Raw genomic sequence first — 23282 nt, 5'->3', positions numbered from 1 at the left:
TTCAATGTGGGGGTTATGAGAGATAGAGGTAGGTGCCAACTCACTAGCAGGTGTTGAGTTGAGCGTCATATCAGTGTGGGGAATGATTGTATGTGTCTGATTAGGACAATAGGACAAGAAGGAGACAAGTGTATAATGTGGTACGTATTATGCCTCATGCCACGGGGGAAGAAGTGGAGGAATGAACTGGGAGGAGATTGCGGGGAAGAAAGAGGGTGTTGTCAGTGTGTCAGTGTCACTCACTTACTTTGTGTCTAATACTGGTTGTGTCTACAGTTTCCACTTGGTGACTGGTGTATGCAGTGAGTATGCGGTGGGGGATGGATTAGGCTTAGTCGGGTTAATGCAGAGTTGGTCTGGGTATGACTGGCTACTGCTCCGTAGAGAGAAAGTCAATGGGAGATGGCTACGAGATGGCTACGATGTATGCAGATACTTGTGGTGGTGGTAGTAGTAGTAATCATGACAATTAGATTATCTGGTACAACCTCACTATGGAATCCGTCCAAGTAAGTTCTGTGAAGGAGTATGTGTGACATAAAACAACAACGACAACAACAACAACAATCCAGACCAGTCAACTGCAGATGGAAAGTAATTGGTAGCAACAAAGCATCAGTCATGTCGAGTAACGATGGTACATCCAGGGTATGTGTGTGTGTATGTGTGTGTAGGTAGGAGGCAGGTTGCCCGCGACCAGCGCAGCACCTGCCCACCTGCCACCCGCCCAGACTGGGCCGGTCGGCAACTGTCATGGCCTGAGTATAGGCGATGCAGATGACTCCGCGTCCAAGTCGGACGAGAGAGCGAACGAGCGAATGAAGGAATGACATGACATGACCGTGATATGACATGAAGCACATAATTAGGACAGGAGCCAAAAAAAGGTAGTCCTGCAAGTTCAAACCCACGCTATGCGGAATGACAAAAGCAGAAAAGGGAGCGCAGTGAAGGAAGAAAAAAAAGGAATAAACACGGTATTGTACAGCCAGAAAAGAAGAAAATAATAAAGGGATAGGAAGATGGAGTCGTGGTTGCTGCTGACAAGGGACGGCAGAAGCAAGGGTTGGCCCGGAACTATGCCGTCGCTGTCTCGAGCGTGGATAGACACAACCGGGTTAGAGTTCGTGTCCGTCCTCACTCAGTCTTGCCAGTGGATGGATGGAGGGATGTAACACGTGTGCCTCGTCGCAGTGTGAGGAGACACGGAGCAACAGGAACACGAAATCTCCGAAAGGGTAAAAGAAACCAAATAATACAAGGGCATGGCATCGGAATCCGAAAAAGGGCGCCCAAAACAGAAAGAAAAAAAGCAGAGGCACAATAGTGTACAATGATCGGGAAAGGAAATCAAGTCCAGTAAGGTAATCTCGACGGAAGGGCAAGAATCCGGGGCAACGATTCGCAAGGGAACCGACGGCAACGGAGAGCGAGAGCGAGACAGCAGCAAAAGATGGCAGCGCTGCAATGCAGCATTGTCAGGGGGGCGGTGACGAAGAGTCCAGAGCATGCCATCCCATCCGTCGGTTGCCGGTCGAGAACGAGAGAGACGCCGAAAAGATAGTTGAACCAGACCAGCTGTCGATCCGTCGCCTCACTTTTGGACGAAGCCGCGCGGATAATCGGCCCTTCCGGCGACAAAATAGTCCCCAGCAGCTGCCCAGCAGCGCTTCCGGCAGGGAACTCTCCCCGACTGGAAGGTTGGAGGGAACCAGGATGGGTTTACTTCCACCGTTGCTTGTCCCAATCAGAAGGTCTCGTTTCATCGTAGATCTGCCCTCCCCGGTTGTGGACAATCACCGGAGGTTGTGTACGGCGTGGGACAGCATTAGGCCCTAAGAAGAGATAGGCGTCGGATTAGCTTCCGATCCAGCAAGACGTAGATAGATACTATGAAGTTGTAGATGGGAAAGAACATACCTCGTAGATCCGAGACCACAACGCGGTCACCGCTGCTGCCACTGCTGGACAGGGTAGAATTGGAGTCGTTGACTTTGTGAGGCATCTTGATGGTTTGATAGTAAAAAGAGATGTGAGAGAGTTGAGTAGATTGTAATGTTGTAGTGGTAGTTTGGTAGAAGATAGGAGGTAATATGAGATACTAGTAGATGACGGTAGGAGTCGGAGAGGAAAGTAGATTTATATAGTATAAGGATGGCAGTCGGTGGCGGAGCAAGGCTCAGTACGAGGCCAAAATCCGAAATGTAAGAAGAGAGGTGAGAGAAGACAATGGGAGAAGAGGATAGACGAAGGTAGAGGAGAAGTAGTCAAAGACCAAAGAGGAGTCTTGAGTTGCAGTTGTTGATAGTTGCAGAGTGATGATAGTTGTAGTCTGTGGTAGATGGAAAGGAAGCGATTCCAGACGGACGGCAGGAGGCTTTTGTATGTTTCCCCCGGACGAGGGATGTATAACGGCATCCAAACGGAAATAGAATAGAAGCAAAGCAAGAATAATGCTCCAAGCCAGAAAAGGATCAAGTCGAATCAGATCCCGTTCAGTTTAGCTTCCCCCAGGGACTCGATCTAGACGGTAAACTCACTCACTAAGCCAGCCATGACGGAGAAGCAGATCGATCATCTTGCAGGACTGACTAGTCGGTGGGCTCTGCTGCCTTCCATTTCCCCCCCATTGCCAGCCTGCGGCGGCCTGCTACATGCTATGCTACATGCTACATGCTAGTAGTTACATGCTACGAAAGCATCGTCGATCCAAAAGAAGCCCGCGACACAGACGTCATGGGCTCCTCCCCCAGGCAAAAGGAAAATCGAATGTCTGGAATCCTCGTCGAAGCCTCAAACTCGCCCGGGGGGATGGTATCCACCGCCCCTGCCAGGGGCGAAATTCAAGGACGAAAAAGACGAGGCAGCAAACCAGGTGATTCGTCATTCTAGTGACACTCTCACGATGGGGGGGGATGAGTAAGTGTTTCAATTGGGTTTGGGGGATGGTTGTGATAGGAGAGTTATGCTGATAGCCTGAGCCTGAGCCCTGGAGCCTGAAGGAGAATGGGGAGTCAGAGAGCCTGGGAGCAGGCAGGCTTCCCTCGGCGTCGCCCGTCAGTCATCAGGCAATGCTCAGGAGACTGTGGCTGGAGAGTTGGACAGACAGGCAGAATCCTCTCGCCTTTCTCGTCTTGCCTCCCTTCGCATGCCTGAGTGATGTGGCGGTTCGAGGCTGAGACGGTCATTCCACCAACTGGCCTTGCCTTTGGGTAACTACTAATTAGTCTAACTAACTGACTAGTTAGTTGTCGACAACTCAACTTTGGCAGTTGCTGATGCTGTCCAAGGTTGATTCAATGCTGGTAAGGCTCAATACCTTACCGACTCGCCTTGAGTCACGGGAAGGCAGCTCCCCCCTGGGAATGTTACACCCTAAAACCAGGGATGCGCTCGATGACTGGCCCAGAGCTGTCACAATGCTCGTTATTTACAGCCTTATACCACCCCCACAGATCACCTGACAGCCGCCCAACTATTAATAACGAGCCAATATTACACTCTCCGTACCATAAATAAATACGAAGTCTAACCCAATCGAGGCTGGCCCCATCCATCCCAAAACAGTAAGTGGAAAGGGAACCTCAGGCACCGCTTGCCAGTCGAGACCAAACCGAACATCTCCTCTTCCCAAGTGGATCAACATCCTCCACACCTAATTGACTGAGCTACTATCTACGGAAACTTACTGTGTTAGCTGGCAGCACAGCAAGCTCCAGTTTATTAGAACGACCCGCGAAAGTCCAAAATAGCAGTCGTCGTCGTCGTCGTCCTACTATTCCTGTCACACGGACAAAGTACGGTTTTACCCTACCTTAGCTAGGTAGGTAATTTGAACATCGCATCCATCACCGACTCGACTAATTACTATATATGCTGTGTATTGTACTCCAGACAGACCTTTCAGGAGGGGGATGGATCAACCACCCCCCTTATCTCGGTCTTAGCTTTTCTCCTAGTCGCAATAAGAACCATACTTTGATGAGTCCCGATTAATTAGGCAAGAACCAAAGCAGAAAAAAAAGAGCTCAATCTTTCAATAATAGTCCTGATGATGATGATAGTCTATGATGAAGAAAATAACTCAAACGTTTCAGTAGAAGATAGATGGATAGATAGCTCCAAGCTTAATATTAGGTATTATCTCCCCAGACTACTCCGTACTACCACCACCACCAACTACTTCCGGATCTAGTCAGTAAGCTACCTACCTTAGCAAAGTACGGAGTAAGCTACACTAATACGGAGTAGAGCTATACTTTACTTTACCGACTCAACTCGCTTCACCTCCTCCTTTTCATTAATATTCCCATGATTATTGAGACATACTAAGCAATATGGAGTAATAATCAGTTAGTTTCCCCCCATCACAATATCCCTCGGGTAATCACATTCCATAAATCCATTCATTCATACTAATAACGACGGAGTAGATCAGACCATACCTCGAAGTTAACTTACTACTCACCGCTACAATCATATAATCCGAAAGAAACAGAGAAATCACTCACTCACGTAGATACTATTCCCTCCCTCGAGGGAAATAAGCTAACCAGCTCCCCCCAACAATAGAACTTACCTTAGTAAGCACACCCTCCATGGAATCCATACACGACACCGCTACATCCATCCATCCCACTCAACCGAATTAAACCTAACCTAAACCGACCGTGCCCATCCTATCTATCTGTCAGGTACAAAAGCAAAAATCAAAGCAAAAGCAACCTAGAATAGGTGACGTGACGTGATGTGACCTCCTTGTGACCGACCCTCCTATGAATTATCGCCAGCTGTGCCTGCATCCCTCCTTATGTAATATCTTAGTAAGTGGCGGACAGCCAGCACCAGCACCAGCACCAGAACCTAACTAACTACTCCGTAAATAGTTAGGAGACTAACTAATTGGGTTAGTACAATACAATGCCAGGTCAGCAGGGCGGGCTAGACCCGGATACGGGTTAGTCTAGTCTAGTCTAGTCACCCCCGAATAATAACTGACTACCTAATGAACAAACAAACGGAAAGGAAGGAAGGAAGCAAAGTGAGGCGGGAATTGTGGCTGGCTTTTGCGTGTGGGTGGGTAACTAGTAATGGAAGGTTCTTGAATGGTTGGTTGGTTGATTCTATTTCATATTATTTTTATTCCCTTTGTACATATATTTACTTAGTTAATAGGGTGTGCATACATCACTGGTAGGTCATACTGGGGTACTAGTTATTAGTTACTACTGTAGGAGTGATGCTGAGGACTTGGACTTGGAATGCATCGTCTCTGACTGGCTGGTTGGTGGGCTGTGCTGGGGAGTGCTGGGAGTGGCAGCGCTGAAGGAACTAGGTCGGTGTGAAGACTTTCTTACTACTATGGGTATAGGATTGATGTTATGGAGGCTTGCTATAGAATACTAGGACGTACTCTAGGCCGTACTCTTTGCTAAGTGTTGAACATGCCTTGTATTTGATCATAACCTCGTAATTGCGCCCACAGATTATAGCTGACCAGTATATACCCTTGTCTTCGTCTGACGCCACACCATCTGGCTATGAGGATGGTCCATTGTTCTCCCTCTTCATGCGATCCGCCCATCCATTCATGCTTCGTCGGATCCCTAGCGTCCGTCGCATGGTTGTCGCTGGCCCTGTCTGCACCATCGACATGGTTGTCGTGTGATACGTGGCCACCGGTCTGGCTCCCCCGACTGTTCCTGAAAGACTCTTAATCTCGCTTGTCCGCAAATCTTTCCCAGCTTCGTTTGTTCCTTCGTCAGTCAGTTTCGGTCCCTGAGTGGCGCGCGACAGCGGCTTCTGTCCCTCCGTGTGCTTTGAGGATGCCGCCAACCAGGTGTATTGATTCGGATCCGAAGGTTCGAGAACCGGTCGAGGCGGTTGCAACTTTGGCCCTTGGGGTCGATACGTCCGCAGATTCGATGGGATCACACCTTTAAACTCAGAGTTCGACGATCCATTGTGACGCGTTTGCCCTACGGCGTCTCTTCGGTTGCCCTGAGGCTGGGACCGCCCAGCCGCGCCTGAACCGCTCTTCTGGCCTGATGACGAAGGCTGCCCAAAGAAGCCGGAGATCGTTTTCTGCGCTAGTCCGTCCGTTTTGCGACCGACGATGCTGGTAGCTATGGTGTTCGAATTGCCCTCGGCTTTCGTGGTTGGAGCTTGCTCTGGTGTTGAGTCGCTCGTCGCTATGTATTTCCGGGCCGTTGAGAAACCTAGGGATAACGTTGTGGGCACAGAAAAGTTGGAGCCATTCATGGTCGGCGTCGTCCACGACATGTACGTTGTCGTCGATGCGCCCGATTGCTCTTGATTGAGCCGTGGTCTCTTAGGGTTGGGCTCCCCGCCTATGGCTCTGGTGCCGTCCCAGCGAATGATCGCATCAGGTGCCTCGAATCCATCTTCTGTCCACTGATCATCATAAGGAAAGTCGCAGGTAGATCGTCCTTCTGATATAGCGGCTGAGCCCGGCATTGGTCGACGTAAGATATCTGCGATACCTTGGACAATCTTCTCGTTGATTTTCGGTCCGAGAAAACGGAATCTCTCCTCTACTACCTTTGATGGAAGGAAGCTCGACAAGGTTGACTCTTCACCATCGCGGGACTGTCGGAGGGGATAGCTCAGATATAGCAATGCCTGCGCCCTGGTCATGGCTACGTAGAGCAGTCTTCTCTCCTCGTCTGAGTCCTCGGCCCGTGAATGTGGGATGATGCCGTTGAGCACGGCAGGTACAAATACCACAGGCCATTCAAGGCCCTTTGCTGCATGAATCGTGGAAATGGTAACCTTCTCATCGGATTGCTCGCCCTCTTGCTCACCTTCCTGCGGGAGAACCTCTGTGGACAGTGCCACGTTCGCCAAAAAGCGAGACAGCGCCTCTTCGCCTGGATGAGCTTGTTGTTGTTCAACACCCTGTATCTCCGGAAGATTCTCGTCATTCTCAGCCTCGCTCTCTGGTCCAGGTGTGTCATCAGCTTGGGTCAAGAGCTCCTCGACGTTGGCCCACCGATTCTCCTCATTCGAGCCATGTAACGCCTTGAGATATTCTCGGAACGAAAGCTTTTTGATCAAGAAGTCGAGGAGCTTCCTCGGGGACGAGCCGTCGGTACATTCACGGAGCTTCTGTCGAGCGGACTCGATGAGACCAACCAAGGTGCAGAGTCCATTGTCGGCAGGCTTTGATAGTGGCTTCTCCGTAGAGCTGCGGCCTTGTGCGACATCCTTGATGAAGTCCCAAAGCGGCTTCTTCGCCTTCTCTGCGCCCTTCGTCAAGATATTGACCGATTCATCGCCGAGCTTTCTAGACGGCACATTGATGATGCGCAGAAGAGCATCGGTGTTACCCGGCTGGCTAATGACTCGCAGATAGTCCAGGAGCAACTTGATTTCCACTCGGTCAAAGAACCTCAAGCCACCAACCATCCGGTATGGTATCCCATGCTTTCCCATTTGGGCTTCTATTTGGCGCGAGAGAGCGGCCGACCTAAGCAATATTGCAAAGTCCGAATAGTTCAGAAGCTTCCCAGTCAAGGCAATGCACCTCTTGATCTCCAGAACAATCCAGAGGGCCTCTGACTCTGAGTTAGGCAGCTTGCGCAGAACGGGCATAGTGCCTAAACTATGCGTCGGCTGCAGCTTCTTCGCCGGCCGTGATGAATCTTGTTCGATGACATCTTGAGCCGAACTCAGAATACACCCAGACGAACGGTAATTGTCCTCCAGCAGGACAATAGACGTGTCCTTATATAGTTGCTGCATACGCCCCAGGTTCTTAATCTCGGCAGATCGGAAACCGTAGATACTCTGGTCCGGATCCCCAACAACAGTGATCCGCTGGTTCTGAGACGCAAAAAGGTTCATCAACTCATACTGAATATGGTTTGTATCTTGAAATTCATCGACCAGAACAGCTTGAACGTTCGATACACACTGCGGGTGTTTCCTGAGCAGTTCGACGCACCGCACAAGTAGATCATCGTAGTCCAGCAGATTCGAAGCTGCCAAATTTGCCTCATACTCACGATATACCTGAACGAACTCCCTCTGCTCCAGAACCTTCGAGTTCTTGTTCAATTTCGCCGCAAGCTCGTCCGGGCTGACTCCATGAGCTTTTTGGTGTGATATCCTCCCTCTCGCTGCATTGGGGTGGATTCCGACCTGTAATCGCTTAATGATCCTCTGCAGAAGTCAGTAACCGACACAGGCACAGAATCCATGTAACCCCAAGCTACCTACCTTGATTATGGCCAAACTATCTCCGGAATCCGCAATACCAAACCCCTTCTTCAGCCCGATCAGATAGCCATACGTTACCAGGTATCTCCGACAAATCGAATGGAATGTTCCCAGAATCAACTTCCTCTGTAATTCATCGCCAATCAGCTTTGCCAGTCGTTCCCTCATCTCCCGACTAGCTTTGATTGTAAATGTGCAGCAGATGACATCTTGTGGTCGGTAGCCATGATGCGCGAGCAGATACGCGACGCGCGCGGTCAGCGTCTTGGTCTTTCCTGAACCGGGGGGAGCGAGGACCTGGAGTATCGGGGCGGCTGATGCTACGGCGGCTGTCTGGGCGGAATTGAGCCCATCTAGGATAGGATCCATCGCGGAGTATCCATGGGGATTGTGTTGTTGACTCTGAGGGGTCTAGAAGCTGCAGTCCGTCGACTCGGGGAGACGCGGGCGATACGCGGTGTCATGTGACATCTATACATTCTGCAAGCCATGATGGTGCTGTCGGGATCTGAGAATAGCTCGAGATAGAGATGATAACGATACTCGGTTGTTAATTTTAATGATGTATATAGATGCGGGGGCTTTTTGACCGTTTTGCAGTCGGTGTTTCAAGGAAACGGTTGAGCAATTGCTAACTATATATTGTAGACCCAGACCTGCGTACCTTTCATTATTAATTGCACTAGTATCTGCAATTTGAAATACCTTCTGGATATCAAATCTATGTTGTGTAAAGAACATTATTTCAAATATCTACTACCATTCTGCTGCTATCTAGGGAATGTGTTCTTATATGTCAACCTACTTGCGACTGTCTCGAAATCCAGGATTCATACCAGTCAACCGTTGAAACGTGCTAGGCCGCACCGATTTCATCCATAATGGTAGTCAATGTAGACCAAAAACACAATTAGATGACGGCAATAGTGTAGCTACCTCATTTCCCATGCTTATTTACCTTATTCAGCCCCCAGACAAACCTACCCATAACCACCACTTCGACCTCTTACTACAAGCACCGATGACACTTCAAATATTCAAGAAGAAGGCTCAGAAACGCACAGGAAAAACTCTATAAACGCCTAGCAAATATTCCTTGCTGATATGCTTCTTTCACCCTAGGATAGAAGAGCTGATTGCCGGTAGAAGATTGTTGAACCCAGACCCCGAAAAAGATACCTTGATGGTCCCCAGCAAACGGTTGGACCGTTGCATCACAACGCGCTTATTGCACTTGAGAGGGAAGTTGCCAGTCAAAGCAAAGCAGGCGCGCTATCGGAGCAGCTTCCTGCTTAGCTCTACACCGCATGCTATGCTCAACAAACCAGTAAACGAGGCAGTAACGAGGCTACCGTTAGCTATCGGTGGAAGGTATGGAAGAATCAACATACAGCACTGTTCTTTCCTTGGACATTTCAAAGGTTGGTAGATTTGTCGAAGGCAAATTAACCGCAACACTTATTTCTGTATATAGAACAATGCTCAGTGAGAATTACCTCGTTAAAAATGCTTCTTTCTTGTCTAAGTTGTTTAGAATCACTCTCATAACAATGACTCCCCCCTATATCAAATGAGGGACATTGTGTACCCGTCTGTTGCCTCAATCCCCCCCCAGAATTCAGCAAAGACCAACATGGATATAATGGGGGTGGGGACTGGGGGCACCGATGGCGTAGCTCAGGTGGCCTGTCTTATCTTTGACGACGTGCTCTGGGCACGTCGCAAGTGCGTATGAAACTTCTAATTCTGTTGCATTATCAATATGAGAATGAGGCTGATACATTTTACTCCGAGTTATAGATATGCTTTCCATACATCGGACAATTTGTTCCTCAAACTGTCGATGAACTGGAAGAAGCTCTTGTTGTTGTTAGGACATACCAGGACAACAGACAAACCCGCGCTGCCCATATCAAAGACTCATAGCAGCTAGGAGGTTGTGAAATCCATAGCACGATGCTTCCCACTATCTAAAAGCAAGTACAAGCAGAGTGCCTATATAATATAGCGTCATAATGCCTAAAGAGAAGGCAAACACCTCGCTGCATTCATTCAAACCCTCTACCATATCCTTCATCGACTACGCAGCTCCCATTCGGAACAAGAGAACACCACAATACTCTGCAATTTTGATACCAGGAGCAAATCAGAACCAAAATAGAGCCGGGCTACAGAGTTCCAGAGAGGGAGGTCACCGATGTATGGGAATCCCGTACAACAAGGGATAGAGAGAGAATAATACCACGCCATATGTGCTTCCACTTCCTTGTACATACAGGCACCTGCATGACTGGACTTGGGGTATGACAAAGTTGCATGTATACATTGATAATACTCTCTTTAACAAGAGCAGATAATTATCAGCAATTAATTTCAGAAAGCTGAAGATTCCTGATGGAGCGGACGAAAGCGAGATATCAACAACAGGCATCTCAAATAACAGTACAAGCCACCATAACCGTCAATTCCCCATATGAATATATTGTGTATTATACACTATGCAAAAATCACCAGATACCTGCCGGGAGCAGACAATCCACATATAGGCTGAATAGCCTTCGGCCGAAACCTGCACTTCATCTACTTTAGCCACCAGTTGTATAGTGAACCGGGAAGTGAAAATCATGAATCAGCATTGTAAATATCGTATGATCGATGCCAAAGCTCATGAAACAACATGATAAAATCAAGCTCAATATCCTTGCAAGTAACACAAACGGCTAAGCCACCAGTTGATTCGGAGGCTACATACAGCCCATAGTACATACATACTGCCGCACCGCAGCTTGGCAACACTTGCCGCCGACGGCCCCAGGCAGGTAACGTCACTGATTTACACTCCTCACTTACTCACTTCACTGTTCAATCCTAACAACACAACCACAACATCAGACCACACATACCTCCCCTTTTCTCACTCACCACCTCACTCAACATCATCATCATCTCCGCATCCAACAACAGAAACAAGAATCACACACGCTCGATTCCCAACCTACCCGCCCGGACATAACATACCATACCACCCAACCAGCAACCAACCAACCGCCCAAGCGCAAGCAAGCAAGCAATGGCACCCATCCGCCGCTACCTCCGCATCAGCAAATACACGGTCCTCGAATGTCGAATCTACCTCGAGAACCCGTCGGATATACGCTGGCTCCTGAACGCGCGTGACGCCGTGCTTCCGCGCGTATTCGCGGCGATCCGGCCACTCGTGCTGCCCAAGTTACGTGAGGAGAATGAACGGTTATTCGCGAAGAAGAAAAAGGGGAAGCCAGTGAAGGATGTTATTTCTGAGGGTGAGTGAGTGAGTTTGAGTTATGTGTGTTACATTGTATGCTTGTTTCAGTGAAATCATTGGGTATTCTGGTGCTTGGTCGCTCTTGGCTAGATGGCTGATCGTGCAATTTGTGCAGAGGAATTCGAGGTTGCGTTGTTTTTGCGCGAATCGAGGACGCGCCATTCGCTTCTTACGCGACATAAGGAGTTTGAGGATGAGGGGGGCTACGCTGTGGGTAGAGGGTTTGGGGAGGGAGGTGGAGGCTCTGGTTCGGCTGCAGCTGGGATAATGATTGAGAGTGATGATGAGGAGTCTTGTCTCCAGATGCGGGATATTCCACATGCGACTGAGGATGATGATGGTGCGGGAGCGAAACGTCAGCGAGACGATGCTGATGGTCAGTCTGATGACTCGCCCGAGCGGCAGCGTACATCAAAGAGGAGGAAGGATGATGGTACGCTGTCGCGAGACGCAGACGATGGTGATGACAAGAAAATGCGCTTCAGGACCAATTACGAGGGATTCAATATCTACGGCTGGGTGCTGTGTCTGCTTGTCACGCGGAAAGGTGACAAGACAGGGACAAGAGCTGCGACGGCAGAACCTGGTCGTCAGGTCCTCATGGAGGAATGGATATCAACCCAGGCTCAGGGCGATCTGCCCGAGGAATGATTTCGAAGTTGCCTGCAATACGTCGCAGCATTGGCTGCTTCCAGCCAGGTATGACTTGCACGCCGCGTGGGACGGGGATCATGCTTCGTCATAAGATGCGACCATATGTAGGGCAACCATGATCGTTTGATTCCTGCATAACGCATGGTATGGTCCAACGGTCGCATATTATGAGTTGCAGAATGCTCGTGCGCGTGATGCAGACTGAATGCCATCCAAGCCAAAAAAGGATCGAACGATCATCCTGCGGACGTGTTCGCAAATTGCTGTGCCACCTGGTGCCATGGCGGCCCGTCTGGACAACATCAGCTGGGGTCGAGACCAGTCCGGCCGAGAATAATCTCTAGGTTCGAATTTCCCAGTGAGACGACGAAACAGTGGTGTACGACGGCCTGACTCGGATGCTGGCCGTTACCTGGATTAGGTTCTGTGTAACGCCTGGACCCGAGTTCTACGCCCGACCCAAGGAACCTGACTGTCTCGCCCCTTTCGCGCCGAAGCCCACGTCTACGGTGCCAGGCCGCGTCACAATTGGCCCAGACTGTCATAACTCAGTCGGTCCCTGGGAGCCTCTTGCGGGGCACTCGCCGTTGGAATCGAACACCCTGGCGCATGGATGTGCACTGCAGCACATACATATGTGAGGGTCATTTAGACTTTCGGCTTGCTGCATAAGCCATGATCCTGGCGCATAACATACTGATGCACAGGGGTTGTTTCACGTTGACTTCCAGATTGACTGGCAGCTTGCGACTCAGTGATATATCTGAAAACAAGGGACACTGTAATGGCGTTTTAGATTAAGCAGACGCGTCCCGAATGGTTTCTGCTTCACTACCATGCCAAGAGTCCAAGTACCGAGATATTGCCGTGTCGTTTAATCGTTACCCCAACACCAGAGTAAACGAGGACCGGGATTTGGTTCACCGTTTTCTTTCAGAAGCGCCCTGTCCGCCCTTTTGCGGAGATGCCTTCCGAAGCAATTGGGACAATGGCCCAGTAATTGGCGCGCAGACATTAATAATCTGGCACGACTAAGCAAAATCCTGCACTGGAACCAATGAAGAGTAGCCGAATCATGACGTCAGTCGAGGTAGAAAAGGGCAGGTCCAAACAAAATTTTCTCCGACTAAGGTAGTGGGCGGAGTTCTCCGTACTGTGGAGTAGGATTGACCGACATTGAAGAAATTGGGATTCAGGTTCCACGGTCAAGGAGGAGATTTTCCCATGCGAAAGACGTAGACAAGACGTTCCGGATACAACTCTCTTCTAGCTGCTTGATAGTTGCCTAAAGAGGCAGGAAACCGCGCGGAAGAATGCCGACAGCATTGTGCTGTGTGCATGAGGTTAGGCCTATATTGCCTGTTTTGTCAGTTGTCCTGCTTGAGGATTCGAGAAAAGCGCAGTAAAGCCGCCCGCGAGATCCGATCCCGCTGCGGGGTTCGAGCAGGAAGTAGTCGAACCATAAGGGTGCTATTGAAAATCGTGATCAACATGGGTCTACTCCCCTAGACACGGTATCCTAGCTAGATAGTAGCTAGATGTCTACGCCACTGTCTAGGACGGTAGTAATTTCAATTGCTCATCCTGATAGTACCACACAGCCAACTGATAATCAAACCGGGTCTGTGTGCTAACTGCTTAGAAAGAGGCTGGGATAGAATTCGATGAGAGCTGTGGTTTCCCGCAACAGAGTTGGTGGGAGCAAGTGGATCAGCCGTTTGTAGTGAAACCGGCGGCGTCCAAGGCGGTGCTGCGACCGGCTGTTGACTATAACAAAGTAGCAAGTTCGTATCATAATTAGTGGCCTTTTAGTCCGAAATTAGCGACCGCGCGGGAGCGATTGTTGAGAGATGGAACGCAACCCTGTGGGACACACTGGGATAAGTGGATGAGCAACTGTGCGAGGGAGGAGCGGTGAACCATGGGTTGCGACGGTTTCTGGAAGAGTCAGTACCATTCCACAGAGCGGAGAATTCCCTGATGTTGATCTTCACTAGATATGTACGCCGCACGGAGTCCTGCTGCGAAATTCCGATCTTGCCTACATCGGCGTGGAACCAAACTCCTGCAGTCGGACTATTGAATATTGCAGTGTGCAGTGTGCAGTGTGCAGTGTGCACACACACTGGAGGCGTCACGGTGATTGTGATAGTCGAGGATGCAGTGAGATGCATAGTACCTGCATTAACGCATTGCTGGGTTACATCCACTAACTCACTCACCCGCCAGGGACCAAAAACTTGAGGCGGGAAACTGCCCGGGATATAGTTACGACAACATTTGAAAAGAAAAGAGCGAAAAGTGCGTAAGTATGACAAAGGCTCAGTGAGTGTGGTGTATCATGTGTACCCATTCTCCACTTTGTGCACTACTACTAGTTAGTAATTATAGCAAATCTGCCCAGGACTGGTGTTGGAGTTTGCCGAGGAGTTTGACGAAATTGGCGTGAATCACCCTGCCTCCGCACTTGAGACCAGCCATTGATTGATTGATTGCTTGCGATCCAGTTTTTCACCACACCAACGGCGCGGAATGAACACCCCCAACAGTGGGGATCTCATTTCGTTCTCTTGGAACTGGGATCCACTCTGTCAACATCCTTCTCTTCTTGCCATGTGTCTTTTTTTGGCCCTCTCTGCCCCCCCGGCGTCCCAAATGGATAAGAGCCATGTGACCTGGTGTAATCAGGAAGTGGCAAAGATGGTGATATGTGACTGATCCGGATCACTCAGGGAACCCTGCCGGGAGATAATTCGATTCCTAATAGAAACGGGGAAAATAAAAAGGAAACCATTCATTCATTCATTCACCGGAAGCGCGCGGGATCTCTTGCGTCAGGCGGCCATCACCACCAACCGGGTAAAATTAGTAGATACAGTAGGACGCCGTAGCTCATGATGCTACTGCTGGGACTGGCAAAAAAAAACCTGCCTTGTCTTCCTCAAGTCTCAGTCAAGTGGTCATGCAGGCAGCGGCGCTAACAGCTGCACACTACACCAAAGAAGTAATTCGTTGAGAACGACTTGACGCAGACCGGGGTTTGTTAGTAACTTAGTATTCTGTTAGGCGCCGGTCTATCTTCTTAGCGGCCGTGGATAACGAGAATTGTCGGCGGAGAGGTCAGCGACCGGATCAAATCATCGACGCGAGAACGCAACCCGCATCTCGATGGATCGACCGATGAGTCGATGCAGCAATCGATTGACGTGCAGGATCATCGTTTCTCCCTTCCTGTTTCTCGTCCCCCCGGGCCACGTCCCATCTGCAGATGATCCGGCGTGACGCCGCGCATCCTCATTAGATATTTTGCTTCTGAAGCGGGTGCTGCTAGTCCGCTTGCACGCCAGGGCTCCATGAGGTGAGATTGGTGTGTGACTACTGGTTCAATCAATGAACTCATATCATAAATCAAATTCAAGTCAAACCGGATTGGACCTGATGAGCGTTGCATTGCATAAGAGAGTACACCCAAGTCAGCTGGTGTGGGAGATTAGTTTCAATTAGTTCTCGCAAGCTGCAGGGACGGTCGGGAACGATGGCGAGCCAAGTCAGTGACCATTAATTGGGTGTATGGTACATGTACGGAGTATAGGATGTGTAATTATGAAATTATGAAGTCTAATAATTATTTGATCAGGGACGATAACTAGCAGGGGCAGCCTTACAGCAATGATAGCAAACCGCAACAAACAGCCAAGACTAGGCAAGGGACATCAGCCACAATGGATGGAATGGATGGTTGTCAGCCGAGCTGTCCGTCAAATGGAGGAGCCCGGAATTACCAGATTCCTATCGCTTCCCGAGGCTCCCGTACCTTGGGGAGAGAAAGGATGGATGACGGACAGTTCCTTGAACTCAAACCATTCAGGGCAGCATCCAGAAAGTCTGAGAGCTCGGACAATACGAACGCAGGTACGTACTTTTCCTGATTTTCCTGCAAGGAGAAACGGGGCTTTCGTTGGCGGACGTAAACCCCGAAGATACGGTCCATATGTGGGTGAGTGCGATGATGATCAGCCCCTGAAACATCGTTCCGGCGGCGGCCTGAGGACACGCCATCAAAGCTCTCTCTTTCTCAAGTCTGTGTGTATCTTTAGGTTGCGGCTACCCCGTTGGCTGCGACAGAGTTGCCGCCCTGTACAGATGAAACGACCTGTCATTCTTCCGTTATTATCGGATCACCTACACCCCCCTGAACAAGGCTGTAAGGGAAGGGAAGAGAAGAATGTTTTTTTATTCTTTTCAAATCCCAATCATGGACTACGGCTCATCAGTTGTCTATTAACTGTCTCACCACTCTCAGTTATCCATGCTCACAAAAGGCCCAGTCCACGGCCTGAAACGGGAAGGCTGAAGGATGTAGGCGTCACTTGGGCTTGAGAACTACGGGATGTGTGGTGGCTTGGACTGGATGAATACAGTAAGAGGATAGGCTCGCAGGTCCCGACAATCTGGCTGGAGCTAGGATCTTCCCTCTTTTGGTGGGAAGGAAGTACAGGAGGAGGGTGTCTGTGTGTGGGAGTGAGGAATCAAATCACACGCATCCGAGTTTCAGGCGGGCAGCGCAACAGCCGCGCATTTGGCTTCGGATCATCCTGGAGGGTTCCTTATCGAACTTGCTGGACCTTGTCGCTTGTCCCCCTCTGGTGCTTCTCTCACGCACTTGAGTTAGCTCTCTTTTCCCCCTCAAAGGATCTACGAACTGGCACGTGTTGGCATGGCTGGACTAGCCCCCAAAGTTCGTAAGCCTATCAAACGCAGCTGCGCATACTCAGGGATGAGGTTGCCTGGACACCATCCTGGTCGGGATGCGGAGTAAGCGCATCCTCTAACGGTGGCATTGATCCCCTCGATTGAGTCATAGATAGCAAGGTTAACTCACTCACTATTACAAAGTAGTTAACTCATGCCTACTGCTGCTTCGTTGGTGTCCTTGTCCTCCCCCATGGTAATTTACGTAACCAAGCGAAATGGCACTAGCGTTTAGCTACAGTCGTAGTCACATGGGCGGCGTCTCGCTCAGAGGATTTTCCTTTCTTTGCTTGGAAGCCAAAAAAGGGAAAGGTGAGAAAAAGAAGCCGCCAGAACGGGGTGTGTAGAGACGACTCCGTAGAAAGTTGAAGAGAGGGACAGACAGAGAGAGAGAGAGAGGACGATAAACGCTGTGGTGGGTCAGGAATGCTTGCCTTGTTCAATTTCATGTTCACTCCCATTTTTCGCTTTGTGTCTTTCATTCGTTCTTCTTCTTTCACTCGATCCTGTTTCTCCTTCACTACCAACTTCTTTTTATTTTTTTATTTTCCTTTTTTTTCTCCCATCTCTTCCCGTCCGTTTGTTCGGCTGTGACATTATCGCCCTTACAGACATCCCTTTGTTTCTGATTGAGACGCCCACCTAGCACCACCATCAGTCCACTCCCCATCAAATAAGCTCCGATAATGCGCATGTTAATTAGACCTGCGGAACCCAAGAGAAAAAAAAAAAAGGGGGAGGCAAAAAGTCTCAGCGGTGAAGCCCAGTCCCCGGCCGAAGTGGGACAACAGGAGCTTCTAGAAAATTTCCCTGGGATTTCCCATTGGGGCCTCAGCAGCAGAGGCATCCATCGAGAATCCATCTGGCAGCCCACCGTACCGCACTAGTGTAAGGACGCGGTCAGATTCTGACGTAGTTCGTTTCCTCCTGTCCGGCCGGTGGAGCTCAGCTGTTCCCGACAGGGGAAAAAAATAATCACTATTATAATTTATGATTTAATTTAGATATTTTTTCTTTTTCGTTCTGATTATTCTGTCCCCATAATAATGATAATAATATTTTTTTTCTAATTCTACTTCTGGTTCAGCGCCAATCACCCAGGTTGGTCTTTTCTTCAAAAAATAAAAATAAAAATAAGGGCACAGAAAATTGAGGGAAGCTCTCAAGTATATATTAGACGCCCATCTGACCTCGTCCTCTTCAATCCTTTTGGTTTCATTCAACTTCAATCTTCTCAAACAACTCGCGTGCAACACTACATCCACCACTACTTCTACTACCACTACTACTACTATTACTACTCTCTACCACCACTACTACCATCACCACGCACACCAACCACCTCTCACGCCACCAATTACCATACACAACTACATCATCATGCCTTCCATCGGTGGCTCTACCTCTCAGTTCCCTCCCTGCCCTGGTCCCCCGCCAAAGGGCCCTCTTCCTCCGCTCCCCAAGTAAAAACAACGGGCAATTCACTTGATATGAACTTGACGACCGACGGACTCAGCCGGTTCAACCACAACTCTTCCCACCAACTCCGCCAGGAACAGTGACAATGTGGACCGGTTCGAGTCTCTCATGACATGGGAGTTGCACCTTTCGGCATATGGTTATCACGATTTCGTTTTGGGGAACTCACACTATGGCTCTGCTCCTTTCCACTTATACTTTTTATTCGCATTCCTCAACACTCTTCGATTCGCTATCTTTCGGACTTTCTTGACTACTTACCACCGACACATGGACTCCTCCCATGGGGCCGGGGTTTAATTCTTCATACCATTCTCCGGGGAGCACGCGCAGGCGCTCTCTGCTCCCTTTTCTACAATGACGTTTTGACATTGCGACATCGAATCGTTGCACGGCATCAGCTCACGCGGCTGTCGAGTGATCGGCAGATCCTATCGCACTGCAGGGGGCTCGGATACGACGAGCCAGAGGGACCATGATGCTGTGACTCGCTATTGGTTCCCCACTCTCGGGCCATTTATCTCCAACCAGCCTTGTCAGCAATCGGACCCTGCAACAGAGGTGATGACGACAAGACTCACGAGCATGCGGTTTCATGTGCAAGTCCGGGTATTGCTCATGGACCAACCCAAGTGCAGCATGGATCGCACGATCCCCACCGATGTCAATGCGTTGTTCAGAAAACCTTGGATTCCATTCGCCCATGGGGTTCAACCATTACTTAATCCGCTTTTATTTCCTTTTCCTGTCATGTGTACCATCTTGATTGTTTATCTTCTACATTTGGGATTTGAGCCTTATCTGAAATCGACGGCATGTATAATAGACTTAATATACCCAGCGGCATTTCGCATTCTTGGCTGCGCTTTGACACATTGCTAATGAGACTATCCAATTCTTTCTCATAATTTTTTACTTTTCTATTGTGCCATTTTAAAACGTATACTGTAGAAAACTGTAAGCATCTCATGATAACTGCATTGCTTGTGTGACCGCGGGGGAACTCCCCTCCCCTTCTCCAAAAGAGATCGACGGGCAGCACAACACAGGGCAACGTTCAGCAGCGGAGTAACAACAAGTCAGCCCAGCAGGGATTCTGAATCAATAGCGCTGCGATCCCCCCTCCCCCCTCTGGTAGTACGGAGAACCTCCATCCTCTAGCGCCCGTCCCCAAGTCCCTCTTCTGGCGCATGTACCGCACTTAATTGAGTAATCAGATAGCGGCATTTAGCAAGACTATGACTCGATCATACGGTGATCAAGCGAGGAAAAGAAATCGAGAAAGTGAAAAAAAGGAAAAAGAAAAAGGAATTCTTCCGCCTCACCCGCAATTCCTTATCAGTTGTGCTGCAGTATTGCTTTCTTTTTCCCTTTCTTTCCTGTTTACTTGGTGCAATAGTTTCTGCGAGGTACGCACCCTGACCTGCGCGGCCCGGGTGGCGCACCTGATACGGCGGGCTCTACCGCAGGACGACTACTAGTATCCATGTATGGAGTAGTTAGTTACTATCTATGCTAGTAGCAACTGAATGACTTGATTGTTGCAAAAGAGACCCAGGGACCCCTCCTCTTATCCAAGGAAATCTAATCTCGTAACCGCCAAGCAAACCACATGCCACCTGCATTGCATATGTAGGAAGCCAAGCCATGCCATGGATGAATGGATGAATGGATGAGGATATCCCTGACGATAGTCAAATGCTGATCAATGATAAGCTGATTAGTTCATTACCCTCTCCATTGATTACTGTGTATGTATGTATGTATGTATGTATGAGCTACTATCTACATATCCATACCCCATCAAGTCCAAGGACCGGCCCACCTGTAGGTAGTGTGTTTGCGTGTCTGCCTGCCCTGCCTAGTACTACTAAGCATCTAGCCGTGCCTTGATTGCCCGCTCTTTCGACATAACGGGTATACGTGGCGAGGAGGGAGGGAGGGACGAGGTACTACTAAGCTCCATATTATGATTCCTGCCTTGTTTTCGGTTATTGTCTACCACGTTCTTTGAACCTTAGCGGGTTTTAGCACGGATGTCTGATCGCAGGTCAACTGACACCGGATGTACCTGGCTTGGTGTCCTTTTATTATTATCCTTTTTTTTAATTTCTTTTTGTCTCAATTCTTAATTCGTAAAGTAAGCAGGACGGGACTGAGCGTTAGGCCGATGTCAAATCCCGGACTGAGCATGTCATGCCATGTGCGGGATTGAATGGTAGTGAGATGCGATGGAATTAAATCTTACTTTTCTTCTTGTAGTTATAGCGCTAGTTAAGTGGGTGTCTTCTGCGTTTGTCATTCAACTTCTGCAGACGTCTCTTGATTAATTGTGAGCGGGAGCCAGTAGATACCACTAAGTTAGTACGTTGGCTAGTAACGGTGTAAATAGGTGTGGCTTGAGTGTTCCGTATAGTCCAGTCACTTCCATCACTTGGCAGAACAGCTAACTAACTAGCTAGCTAGTTATCTACCTACTTGCCTCGTACTTCGCTAGCTTCAAACCTCCCGGCCTGTCTCCTATCATCAATTATGATCGGGACGCGGATGTGAAGAAAATCACTCATACTGAGCTGATTAGTAGATTCACTCCCTCGCCTAAAAGGAGGGGTTGATGACACAAAGTGAAACCAAACCCCATGGATTTAATTTACTCAATGCCATCTTCAACACCCCGATGACCCTACTTTGCTCTCTGGTACTGTATCTGTTGCACTGGCCAGTCGCACCAACCACTTACTGGATCATGCAGGATGCTATCTATCTCCTGGACCAACGTGGGATAGATCCACAAGCCTCCCTCTGTAGTAGTACTAGTGAGTACGTAGATAGTTGATCATGTTGATGCTCCGCTTGGCTGTTGGTTGCCTGTCAGCCTGAGGCGACCAGTCTCGCCCTCGCCGCCCGGCGGAATTTCCACGTGATAGGCACCGGCCCAACAACGCAACCTCCATCTGTCTGGCCATCGCCGCAACGACGGGAAAAGATGGTTCTGGAACTTCATATTTGGGGTCCGGCGTTTTCATTGCCGTCTATTGATGCGCAATGTCTCGCCGCTATTACTTATCTGTCGCTGGCGGTGCCCAAGGACGCCTGGGTTCTCGTCGCAAGCAGTGATCCTTCCGTGTCGCCGACTTGTATGTTTATCTGAGTGGTTTATTCTCCGAATCTAGTGTCTAGAGGGCCCCTGCTCTACACTCATACTAGATGACTCATTGGCTAATTTCATTCATCTCACAGGCGAACTACCAGCCCTCAAAAATGGCTCAACATGGGTGAGCCGGTTCCGCAATATCGTCGATTACCTCCGTCAGTATTCGAACGGCGACTGGGACATGGACCAGGGCCTCAGTGGGCTGGAAAAAGCAGATAACATTGCGTACGCTTCCCACCCCCCAGTGGTTTGTTATAGAACTTCAGGAAAGAGGCAGGTTCTAACTGATCTATCAACAGCTTCTCCGCTTTCCTTGAATCCCGCGCTCAATCCCTCCTCGACCTCTCCCTCTACGTCACCAGCCAAAACTACTACAATTGCACCTCCCCCTCCTACGGCGCCATCCTTCAATGGCCCAACCAATGGATCCTTCCTCCGAAACTCCACAGCGCCGCGAAAACCCGCACCGAGCATCTCGGCCTCTCCTCCTTGGACATACAAGCCATCGAAGACCAACGGAAACGTGACCACTCCGCCGCCGTCGCAGCCGGTCAGATCCCTAAGAACCTCATCCCTCAGCCACGCGACACCGTCGCATCCTTACTAGGCAAGACGGCCCAGCAGAACCAGTTCAAGCTGGAGGCATTGACCGCGGAACTGTTCGAGCCGCTCGAGGAGATCCTTGGCGGGAAGGAATACTTCTTGCACACTCGCGAGAATGGACCCACGAGCCTGGACTGTCTGGCGCTGGGATACCTGAGCTTGGCACTTGTGCCGGAGCTGCCTAACTCCTGGCTTCGGGATGCCATGCGCAGCAAGGCACCCCAGGTGACGGCGTATACGGAGCGAATGGGGAAGGAGATCTTCGGTTTGGTTGAGCTCGAGCATGCTCTTCCTTCGGATGATACTAAGAGCTCACGGTCGTCGAAACTGCCATGGCAGGCACCGCAACGAGCTCGGTTAGCTACAATTGGAAGCACGCTTTACAACACGCTTGCGGATGCGACGCCTATCTGGAAGGATATCCGGTTAAACAATCGGATGAAGGAGGCGATCGATGACAACTCGGAGTTGAGTGGGATCGAGCGCCGGACGATGTCGGCGTTTGCCGCGGCTCAATCGAAGGATGTTTGGCTGTCGGTGGGGTATGCTATTGTGAGTGTTGCGGCGTTTGTTGGATATCTCACGTTCCAGCCGTCGATTCGGAAAGGGTGGACGCAGACTACTCGGCCTGTAAAAGCTGAGGCTGAGGGTGAGAGCGAGGGTGAGGGTGAGGGCGAAGTGGTGGAAGCTGAAGGGGAAGAGGAAGTAGAGCTTGAAACGGATGCAATGAACTTCTTGCGCGAGCTATAGTGTATATTAGATAGATTTGTCTTCATTAATGTTTTCCTTCGACTCCGAGGTGTAAGAATAGCCAACCAGTATCTGTTGAGTTTTCAGATTCCAGCGGAGCGTCAAGTATATCGCCTAGTCGATTCAACCATTCCTTCTCTTACTCATGTATGATATAGCCACTAACACTACCCATAAATCTAGAACGAACATAGATAATAGGTCGATAGATGGATAGTATATGTCATAGTTAGGAGGACATAATCGATTCAGACTTTCCAATCGATTATATATAAAGAGTGTATAAATTGCGTATTACAGACCTTCATACTAATCCCGGTAGTTACTCTAGTTACTACTTACCTG

The 23282-nt window shown here is 49.5% G+C and overlaps 9 protein-coding genes across 9 annotated transcripts; 3 read left to right on the top strand and 6 right to left on the bottom strand.

Annotated features, from left to right (window-relative positions):
* Nucleotides 1–392: 392 nt before the first annotated feature.
* On the bottom strand, nt 393–947 carry ASPBRDRAFT_124470 (uncharacterized protein; the record flags this gene model as incomplete). Its single annotated transcript, XM_067617694.1, has 1 exon — nt 393–947. A coding segment is annotated over one exon (555 nt), but the record flags the coding sequence as incomplete, so codon positions are not given.
* Nucleotides 948–1722: 775 nt separating this feature from the next.
* On the bottom strand, nt 1723–2005 carry ASPBRDRAFT_123463 (uncharacterized protein; the record flags this gene model as incomplete). Its single annotated transcript, XM_067617602.1, has 2 exons — nt 1723–1835; nt 1921–2005. The coding sequence occupies 2 exons, from the start codon at nt 2003–2005 to the stop codon at nt 1723–1725; spliced, it is 198 nt and encodes a 65-aa protein (XP_067480126.1).
* Nucleotides 2006–2528: 523 nt separating this feature from the next.
* On the top strand, nt 2529–3018 carry ASPBRDRAFT_42627 (uncharacterized protein). The gene has a single exon (XM_067624841.1). It carries the CDS (start codon nt 2674–2676, stop codon nt 2890–2892), a length of 219 nt encoding a protein of 72 aa, XP_067480125.1. The 5' UTR covers nt 2529–2673; the 3' UTR covers nt 2893–3018.
* A 404-nt stretch (nt 3019–3422) lies between these two features.
* ASPBRDRAFT_42626 (uncharacterized protein) lies at nt 3423–3648 on the bottom strand (the record flags this gene model as incomplete). The annotated part of the gene is made up of 1 exon (XM_067624840.1): nt 3423–3648. A coding segment is annotated over one exon (170 nt), but the record flags the coding sequence as incomplete, so codon positions are not given.
* Nucleotides 3649–8107: 4459 nt separating this feature from the next.
* On the bottom strand, nt 8108–8903 carry ASPBRDRAFT_557087 (uncharacterized protein). Its single transcript, XM_067627432.1, has one exon. It carries the CDS (start codon nt 8608–8610, stop codon nt 8194–8196), a length of 417 nt encoding a protein of 138 aa, XP_067480123.1. The 5' UTR covers nt 8611–8903; the 3' UTR covers nt 8108–8193.
* A 2408-nt stretch (nt 8904–11311) lies between these two features.
* Nucleotides 11312–12196, top strand: ASPBRDRAFT_195526 (uncharacterized protein; the record flags this gene model as incomplete). The annotated part of the gene is made up of 2 exons (XM_067620875.1): nt 11312–11543; nt 11661–12196. 2 exons carry the CDS (start codon nt 11312–11314, stop codon nt 12194–12196), a joined length of 768 nt encoding a protein of 255 aa, XP_067480122.1.
* A 1656-nt stretch (nt 12197–13852) lies between these two features.
* Nucleotides 13853–14509, bottom strand: ASPBRDRAFT_557046 (uncharacterized protein). Its single transcript, XM_067627431.1, has 2 exons — nt 14194–14509; nt 13853–14137 (listed from the first exon to the last, which is right to left on the bottom strand). Exons 1-2 carry the CDS (start codon nt 14371–14373, stop codon nt 13997–13999), a joined length of 321 nt encoding a protein of 106 aa, XP_067480121.1. The 5' UTR covers nt 14374–14509; the 3' UTR covers nt 13853–13996.
* Nucleotides 14510–19230: 4721 nt separating this feature from the next.
* Nucleotides 19231–20557, bottom strand: ASPBRDRAFT_673258 (uncharacterized protein). The gene is made up of 4 exons (XM_067628870.1): nt 19985–20557; nt 19876–19907; nt 19435–19630; nt 19231–19308 (listed from the first exon to the last, which is right to left on the bottom strand). Exons 1-3 carry the CDS (start codon nt 20077–20079, stop codon nt 19488–19490), a joined length of 270 nt encoding a protein of 89 aa, XP_067480120.1. The 5' UTR covers nt 20080–20557; the 3' UTR covers nt 19231–19308; nt 19435–19487.
* Nucleotides 20558–21078: 521 nt separating this feature from the next.
* ASPBRDRAFT_42617 (uncharacterized protein) lies at nt 21079–23108 on the top strand. The gene is made up of 3 exons (XM_067624839.1): nt 21079–21567; nt 21671–21809; nt 21884–23108. Exons 1-3 carry the CDS (start codon nt 21417–21419, stop codon nt 22935–22937), a joined length of 1344 nt encoding a protein of 447 aa, XP_067480119.1. The 5' UTR covers nt 21079–21416; the 3' UTR covers nt 22938–23108.
* Nucleotides 23109–23282: the final 174 nt, after the last annotated feature.

This window comes from Aspergillus brasiliensis (assembly GCF_001889945.1).
Source record: "Aspergillus brasiliensis CBS 101740 unplaced genomic scaffold ASPBRscaffold_5, whole genome shotgun sequence".
Classification (NCBI taxonomy): Eukaryota; Fungi; Ascomycota; class Eurotiomycetes; order Eurotiales; family Aspergillaceae; genus Aspergillus; species Aspergillus brasiliensis.
The sequence above is the reverse complement of the archived record's forward strand: the minus strand, read 5'-3'. Positions and strand labels throughout refer to the sequence as shown.